Raw genomic sequence first — 10,052 nt, 5'->3', positions numbered from 1 at the left:
GTGAACGCTTAGTAGCCGATATCTTTGCAATCAAACAATCGATTCGTAACATGTATTCCACAGACTTATCCTTTAAAACATAAATTTCGTTGAAATATGTGGTAATATATTAATATATCTTATTAAGATTCACACAACTACAAATATATTTGGCTCTTAATTGTATTATTTGCATATAAGAGAATTTTGGTTTATTTAATGAAATGAGTAATTAAATTGCTATGCATATAATCAGAAAATCGAAACTTACATAAGACTGCAAAAAAAAAGAAACCAAAAGGAGAGAATAGAAAGATTGGGGGGTCAATATGTCCAGATGAATATAATTTGAGGACCAATCTATTAATTATCTTTGCTCCTCATTGCCTTGTCCACAAACAACACATCATCCATCCAAGCAACAATGTTAAACGCCAACCCTTCCAAAACTCTAGAATAACTCTCTAGAATGGCTTGTCCCACATCCTTCATGTCATGCCAAAAAAAAGTTTAATTTAGTCATCATAAAACATGGAAATGTTTAATTTAAGACCATATTATTCAACAAGTAAAAAAAGAGCTTCTTACTCGGTTTAATTGGATCTTGCAAGTGTCTAGGCTTGTTTGAGAGAGCTCCGGGTACCTTTGTTTGAGACAAAAGAGTAAACTATGAGCCCTCCCGGCTAGGAGATGGTTCTTGTCACTCCTGTCTATGTCGGACATCAACTCCTTCATTAAGTCCCACGAGGATCTTGAGTTTCCGAGGCATGCTTTTCGACGCCATACGTACATTGATGCCTCCACACGATCGGCTAACTCAAGAGCACCGTGCTCTGAGCTGATGTTTAAGCTATCTAGAAGATTATCCGGAGAAAACTTATCTGATACACTCATGTAACGATACATTGACTCTCCTACACTTGCTTTTCCACTCTGTGAAAACGTTTGCGTGTTAAATGAAAGACGATAAATATTAAACATTTTGCCCATGACACATAAGAATATTGGTGGACCGTTACTAGCATGAGAAAAGAATCTGCCTATTATTTAACAAACATCAAATTATTTTGTTTATATCTTTAAAAGAGTTGGGTTAAGTCTATAGAATTTTATGGTCCAATAATTCAAATAATCCAATGTTACAAATTTCTTTCTTTTTAACTCAAACTCATTGATTATTCAAATAAACCAACAAGGCCTAAGAGTGCACCATGTGAAAAAGACTAAAGTACTGCACACATCCCACTAAAAATGTAAAATACTTAACACCATATAAGTTCAAAAACCACTCTTTAATTTATTTAGTTTAAGACTGAGTATCGAATTAATTTATTATTTATCAAAAGATGTGGTTGTGTAAGTATGTTTACATTATAATTGAAAAGAAGTCCAAATTCATAAAACAAAGTTTACTTACACAATCACATCTTAAATGATAATAATATGATTTGAAATTGTATTCAATAAAAAACATTAGGATATTTTCTTTACCTTAGGGAGTGAAGCCATGTAGCTTTCTGGGATCTCCATCTCAGCAAGAATAGTGCTATTTATAGCCATGGCTGCTTTATGTATTTGGTTGGCACTATCGCGTTTGTATCGTAAATGCTTTCGTGATTTATCCGACAAGCCACTTGTGGGAACACATGGAACAGGCAACCACCATTTCTCGTCTGTCCTCTGAGCTGGCTGCATGAGCTTCCTAAACGACCCAGTTCGAGTCGCGATGGTTCCCAACATACTCCCTGGTTCCACGTACCAAAACTCGGTGTCTTCAAATGTGGCCAAAATGTCCTAATTTATCAAACATATGTTAAGAAACATTAAGTTTATAATCTGAAGGAAACTAGCATAATGTTTGTATTTGATTCAACCTTGATAAATATATATATTACATTCATGATTGTTTTTCAATCATAAGGTTATTATTGGAATTTTCATATTAAACTTTTTTTATCAAAATATGTTGAGATATGTTCCATTGTTTTGATTATGAGAAATTTAAAGGCTTACCAGAAGCATTGAATCAAGCTTTCTCAATGCAGGGAGGTTGATTTGAATATCAGATCTTGGCCTGTTTTCCATCACCTAAATTAATAAAATAAATGAAACCCATTATTTATATTTTCTAAAACAAAAAAAAAAAATATGTAATGAAGCTGAATTTTGATATTTGAATGAGTTTGAACTAGAAAGTTTTAATAAAGCGATAAATATAAATATAGGTCTAATTAAGTTATATTCGAAAACATTATTATATCTAAATCAACATTTTTACAAGTTACTCGATAAAAAAAATGTTTACAAAATTTGTGTATGTTTTCTCGTCCAAACTCAGACCAACTCTAGAAAACTGATTGCACCTTTCAAAAAACGGTTTGAAGACAATTATCAAAGTAAGTATACAACTACTTTCAATTTTTTTGTCTCAGTTTTGTTTATTGTCACGACTCTCTAATAATGTGTTACCTCGACGATGCTTCCGTCGCGCAATGTCTGCTGAAGAGGGACGAATTCGACGATGTGATCGCAAACGGAGAGGAGGCAATTCATTTCTCTTCTCCACATCATCTTCTTCTCTAGATGAAGAGGCTCCAATCTTTGGTGTTGCCCAAACACAGAAGCTGTAGAAAACAGAGTTTCCTTAAACTTAAGGTCATTTTTTATATAAATTATTTGAATTATGTTTAATATAAAAATTTACCATAAAGATTGGTTATTGCATTGGAGATTGTCACAGCTGTGCTTACACCTTTCCCACTTCCTGACATGTCTTCTCCTAATAGAAGCTTTGAGAACCTTTCTTTCATCATTTCCAGTTCTGTCCAATTCAAGAATAAAGTTAAAATTATTGTTATTTTTTATTTTTATGAAGTTTTCTTATATTTGTTAAACTATAATAATGTGGTTAGTTTGACTAAAATTTGAAATTAATAAGAGTTAAAAAGAAAAGCATATCACTTATTTTGGTAGTAATATAATAATATTAACATGTTAAAGGTTAGCTTTATATAATATAAAATATTATTAATATAAAAATAATTCATTCCAGTTAATGGAATTGAGAAGACAAATTGAAAGGGAAGGTAGGAGTGCACTTAACAAATTTTAATATTAATAAGTTTTGGTTTACTTTATATAAATATAAAACTATGTCGGCTCTGTTTGAAGGTTTGTGATTTTCATTTTTAATTTATTTAAAACATTGATTTTAATATCTTATTAATTATTGATTTAAATGAAATAATGTTATGATTTTTTTTTATAATTATATATATATATATATATATTAATAAATTTAATAATATTATTCTATTAAATTCAATTAACTTTTAGATATTTTTCAAAAATGCCCAATAAATATATATATATATATTTATTTTCTTTTAATTAAAACTTATTCACTCTAATTAGATAAAATTTGAGTCTATTTAAAAGTACATTGAACAAGCTGGAATTGGGTGTGAACCAAAATAATAGTTAAAATTATTATAATATGTATATATATAATTAAAGTATATTTTAAAATATTATTTCAACTAAATTAAAACATATAACATAATAGAATATTTGAAAAAAATAAAATTTTAAATACATTAAATTTTTTTCATATTTCCAAACAAAGGCATGTCTCTCATCTTTATACCCTTTAATTTAAATTAAAGTATTCTTGGTTAGTTTTAGTAATTAAAAAAAATTATATAATAACGTGGGTTAATATGTTTCAAATTTAAAATAAATTAATTTTAATTTTAGATTAACAATTATAATTTTTATCTACTAAACAAAAATTGAAGTTACATTTAATAAATAAATTATGATAATTTGAAAACAAATTTTATAACGTTTGAAGTTGAGTTTTTTCTAAAGAAAATTCTTTGTGGGTTAAATATATTATATACTAATGTTTCTTAAAAAAAAAATCCCAACTCAAAATAAAAAAAATTAAAAAATTCCCAATTTCAGTTTCAATTTCAGAAAGATGAATTCTTTTACCTATATCCATATGATCATGAATCTTTTCCTCATCAGTATTAAAGTTCCGGCTATGCCTTATCCCCAATCTACTAAGAAGTGGCCGTTTCGGCGACTTTACCGCCGACGGCCAGCGAGGCGACGGAGTTCCGGCGAAGCTTATTGAATCGTCAGTCGGATCCGATAAAGTAGACATTTCTGAATTAGTTCTGCAATATATGAATGAATCTGCACTTAAAATCGAACGGCTAGGAGTGGCTGCCGGAGACGACCGATCTGTTTGTTCCATTGATGAAGATGAAGGATTATAACGTAATATTTCATAACCCTCATCTGGGTTTGAATTAATGTCCATTTTCGCTGTTTTGTTCGATCAATTCTCTGAAAAAATAAACCAAAACCAGATTATATATTGAAAAGTTTGATAATAAAGTAAAAGGGTTTATCATGTGTCATTGTTATAACTGAAGATTGTAATAAAATACCTGAAAGATTTTTTGAAAAGAGTTTCCTGTTCTTTCCTTAAGTTTCCATTGTCGTCTTCTATACAGAAAAGATTTAACTTTTCACAATTTGAACATGGTCCGTGAATGATGAATGAATCTGAATCCACTGAATCAAGAAGAAGAAGATATTTTGAAATCAAAACGCAGTTGATATATCAATAGCTGGAAATCCAAGAATCAAATTATATAGAGAGAGAGATTGAAGAAGAGAGGGAGTGAGGGGGCGGTGGAAGATAGAATAAGAACCAAATCTTTCTGGCTTTAAATACATAAAAGGAAATTATGCCATTATATGATTCTAAAATATATAATTAAATATGTATTAATTTGTAATGATTTTGCTAGTTAAACTCATAGATAGAGATGACCAATTTGAAAACAATATATATAATTATAATTATGAGATGGTTTTTATTTGTTTATTTATTATTATTATTTTTTTTAAGAGAATAAATATTATTCGGTTAAAAAAAAATTCAATTAAAACGTTTTAAATTTAAATAAATAAGAAGTTTTAAAGATTCGTTTCATTTTTTAAGAAAAATGATAAGATGAAAATAATAACAAAATTTAAGTAAACAAAATGATATATCATTATTTGAATGAATTTAATTAATTTTTTTTTATCTCATACTAAATTTGTAGTGGAAAGTGATAAATTTCAACATGTAATATTATTCTACCATCCCTATATTTTCCTAATTTTTATATATAAATATTTGTTTAATTTCTTATTTAACTTATAAAAGTAGCTAAAATTTCATTACTTATTTAATTTTTAATTAATTTTCTTAGTATATTTTAAACATTAGTTATAATTTAACTAAAGTGTATGAGTGAAAATGGAATTTAAGAATTTTTTTTTTCTTACTATACTGTCTAATTATTTTTCACTTCAATATACTTTGTTAAAGTTTTTATATATTTGAGAACGACAATATTGGGAATAATAAGTTGTAAATATTAGGTAAATATAATTTCACATAAGATTTAATTTCAAATTTATGAAGTAAAAAATGAGTTTTTATATAAGTTCATGAAATAAAAATAAAGCCTTTTATATTTTTATATTAAATTTAATTATTTTTAAGAAAATCCAGATTAGTTGATGATTTGAATTATGTAATAATGAAAATATTTGGGATTTTTGAATTATTTAATAATATTAAAAATAAATAAGGAAATTAGGAGATTTAACGATTTTGAAATTTACATTTGAAATTATTTATGATATACAATTTATATATAATTGTTTTTATAAAAGCCAAATCAAATAGTACCAAATATTTATCCGTTTAGGATCATATGGAAAGAGTGACCTTTCTTGGAATATTGAGCATTTCTATATATATTGCCACCTATCCAATTCTATTAACCCGTGACCACAAAATTTTCAAACATAATAAAAATTCATTTTTTGTCGTACCAAAAATAAAATAAATGCGCATCTTTAATGTAAGGACATTTTTAATTTGTTATAATATATATATATATATATATATATATATATATATATATATATATATATATATATATATATATATAAATTATTATTAATTTATTTAGAAATGTTGTGGACTGGCTAGGAAATGTGTGGGTCTCTGCCATTTTCCATACCCTTCTGAAATAATGGACTTAATAATCCGTTGTTGTATTATTATATTTTATAATTTGGATTATAATTTAGATAAAATTATATTTGTCAAGAGTTATAATTATATAAAATATAATACTAATAATGATCTAAAATAGTATTATTATATCAAATAAAATATAAAATGACAACAATAATTTAGAACATAATTTGAAAGTAATATATTTACTAATTACAGTAAAAAACATAAAATTTTGATGATAATTTATATAATAATTTAGATTAGACTTAATTAATTACTATTTTAGGGTAGAAATTTAACATGTGTAACTATTTGAAACTTTTTCATCAAATAAATTTCTGTCAAAGTAATAAGGAAGAAGAAATTCATATATATATATATATATATATATATATATATATATATATATATATATATATATATATATATATTAAATTAATCAAATATTTGGCAATAAATCATTACTTGACAAAAAATAAATGTCAAACAAACATGTCTGGTAGAATAAACAAAATTTTAAATAACTAAAAATATTAAATTTGAATCTCATATTATAAAAATAATCAAATACGAGTCTTAAATAATAATTAAGTTATTTAAATTATAATTCATAATATAAATTTATAACAAGCAAACAAATATTTTTAACTAATTAATAAGATGGTGTTGTGTAATAAATTATTACAAAATATCACATGTTTCAGTAGACTCAATATATATATATATATATATATATATATATATATATATATATATATATATATATATATATATATATATATATATATATATGATTATTTTTATAATAATAGGAGGTTACATATCCAAAATGAAAAATTAAACTATTTAGTATTTATTATAACAATCAATTATCAGTTTATATTTAAATCATGAATATTTTTTATATTTTGTAAGTTTTAAAAATCTAACAAGATCCTTGCAAATTCATTACTACTTTGAATGAAAATCAAACACAAGTGAATTTGATTTATTACTATAAGAATTTTTTCACTTAAATTATGATATTAGATTATTTAAGTTATAAATATTTAAAAAATAAAATATATAAATACACTATCTGAGCTTAATATGATTAATTTGACCAAAAAAGAAAAGAAAAAAATGGATCATGTTTAATTGATGGATTAATGATAATGTTTATTTAAGTAGCCATTGAAATGAATGATTAACAAAGGTTGTGAGAAAGACGTGCATGCCATTACAAGGGCATGTTTAATTATTTGAGGAATTTTCATAAGCTAATTATTTTATAAATCCATATGGGGATGTGGTTGTGTTGATGTGTGGCACTTTTAGCCATGATTTGTGTGAAGGTCTTCTTGTGAGTGGAAAATTGAATATCAAATTATATTCAATTGGACCATTTGTCATTATGTACAAATATTTAATGAACCTAGTGCATGTAACATGTAAGAGTTTAGAATAAATTATTGCAATTTACATACATTCTCCTACATGAAGAAGAATAAATTGAATGAACCTCTAGAGCATTGATTGTTTTATTTTTGTTGGGTTATTCTTATACATCTTTGGTTATTGTTTGTAACCAAAGATGTATAAGCCTAAAAGGTCGAGTTCTCACTTTGAACAAAAACGCTATGATTTAAATAAAATGTACGTGAGCCTCTTCTAAATAATGAACTTCCCTATAGAATTTTATTTTTATTTTTTATGTTTGTTGCACTAGACATTTTGAATCAATCTTCAAAGGAGACCACAATTCTTTTTTATAATTATAATTTTCCTTTATAGGCTCATTGACTAACTAATATTTTTTTAAATATCATTGAAAGCATTGAAAAATAAAAGAATAAATAAGTTGGAGTATAGTCAATTTATTCCTTTGAGAAGATCAAAATTGCTAGTTACTATCCCATATGCATTTCTTTTGAAAGTGTTGATTAAAGAAGTTTAGATCTCAAACATATTTTTTTATTGATTTTAAGTCAAATGATTTATCAAATAAGGATTGGAATGAAAATGCACACTTAATTAAGCACAACACCTTTGGCCTCGTGTATACGTTAGTCCTAGAATTAACAAACATAGCTCGACATAACTCAATTCATGTCGAGAATATTCCATTGGAGACCCTAGAGTTTCCTCCCATCTGAAGTTTGGACTATCCCATGCTAAAATTTGTGTGAATGAGCCTAAATGAAATAAATAAAAAGAGAGGAAGATAGAAAAAAACTAAACAAATAATTAATTTGTTTTAAAGATTGAACTAACTTGGGTGAGTCTGCACAAGCCCGGCTATGTCCTTAACAAATCTTAATATCCTCAAACAAATTAAGAATGTCTCTTATTGAGATATACTAACCCTAGACTCTTGGGTGGATTTATGTAGTGGATGTATCAGGATTAAACTCAGCCAAAAAAGAATAAATTATTACCTATTATAATTTTTATGCATTCAAATCTTTTAAAATTTATAATAGATTAATTAGTAAATAGTGGGTTTTAAGGTAAACTGTATATTAATTATGCTTTAATCCATCTCTATGTTCATTTTTAAAATATTTTTTTCTTATATTAAGTTCAATCCATCTCTATATAAATTAATACTTTTCTATATTTCAACACTAAAAAAAACTGATTATTTGTAATAGATGCCCGCAATTATTTATTTATTTATTATTATTATTATTATTTTTTTTTTTTTTTTGCATAAAAAACGGTTTTTAGCATTTGTTTTAGCATTATTTCAGAATTTCGCAACAACATTTGCAAGTACCGCTAAACATTGCAAATCGCTGGTTGCAAATTTGCATGGTGTTTACACTTACTATTTCAACAAAATTTCCACTAAATTCAGATTTATTGCAGAAAATCCACTTATTCTAAAATTGTAATTAACCGTGGTTAAAATATATTTACCATAAGATTTGTAATATATGTTTTAATAATAAATTAAATGTTTTGCAATATAAATTCTAATAAGATGAGTCTATTTAACAATAAAAATATATTCAATATAAATTATAATAACATATAAAATTATTAACTACAATATATTTTGTAATATCCAATATAACAAATATATGAAAATGAATCAATAAAATTTGCATCTTTATTTTAAAATGAATCAATAAAATTTGCATCTTTATAAAATTATGTTACGCAATACTCTTTGTAATAATATATTAAATTTTTTACTGCAATAATCTTCCTAATATCTATATTTATAATTTGCATAATCTATTACAAATATATGTGCAATTCGATTTGCATTATTTCGTTTGAAATTCTATTTATATTACCCAAATTATATTTTCGTATATTATAGCATTATCATTTGCATTATATATATCTGTAAATTTCTTCGCATTATCACAGCTACAATTATATAATTGATAAAACTGCAACTATTCCTGCAATTAACTTATTCACAATTTTGCATTAATATGAACAATAACCGATACAACTTCATTTGCATTATTTTTAATGCACGATTTGTATAATTCTAAACAATATATTTTCAAAGCTTACATTAAATTTGCATAATTTTTGCAACCTTCATCGCATTATTTAAAAAACAAATATTATAATTCAATTGAATTCAATGAAACTTGTATATAAATAATAACCAAAACAAAGCTTATATTCATCAATTTGAAATCATTCCTATATCAATTCTTAGTACACCAATATAAATTCATTATAAATTTACAAAACACATTTGCAAATTAAAATCACCAACTACTTGTACATGTTCCATAAATATGACCAAAAATATTAACCAAAACATGCCAAAATTTACACAAAATGGCATTTCGAAATAACTCCTAAATATGTTAGCTTCAATCCATCTATCTCCATTTCTGTAAACTTGTATCAATTCAACAAAATGAAAAATTAGATTGAATAACTAGTTTATATATTGAACAATATACAATTCTAATTTTCTTATAACTTTTGAAACCCAAGACCCATCACACCCATTATGGTGCAT

General features: G+C 25.2%; 1 protein-coding gene across 1 annotated transcript; it reads right to left on the bottom strand.

The window, feature by feature from the left end:
- Positions 1-269: 269 nt before the first annotated feature.
- LOC124922815 (rop guanine nucleotide exchange factor 3-like) lies at positions 270-4,454 on the bottom strand. The gene is made up of 8 exons (XM_047463528.1): positions 4,440-4,454; positions 3,976-4,335; positions 2,684-2,800; positions 2,449-2,603; positions 1,993-2,067; positions 1,471-1,773; positions 568-912; positions 270-465 (listed from the first exon to the last, which is right to left on the bottom strand). The coding sequence occupies exons 2-8, from the start codon at positions 4,307-4,309 to the stop codon at positions 343-345; spliced, it is 1,452 nt and encodes a 483-aa protein (XP_047319484.1). The 5' UTR covers positions 4,310-4,335; positions 4,440-4,454; the 3' UTR covers positions 270-342.
- Between the last annotated feature and the right edge of the window lie 5,598 nt (positions 4,455-10,052).

This window comes from Impatiens glandulifera, chromosome 1 (assembly GCF_907164915.1).
Source record: "Impatiens glandulifera chromosome 1, dImpGla2.1, whole genome shotgun sequence".
Taxonomy (NCBI): domain Eukaryota; kingdom Viridiplantae; phylum Streptophyta; class Magnoliopsida; order Ericales; family Balsaminaceae; genus Impatiens; species Impatiens glandulifera.
The sequence above is the reverse complement of the archived record's forward strand: the minus strand, read 5'-3'. Positions and strand labels throughout refer to the sequence as shown.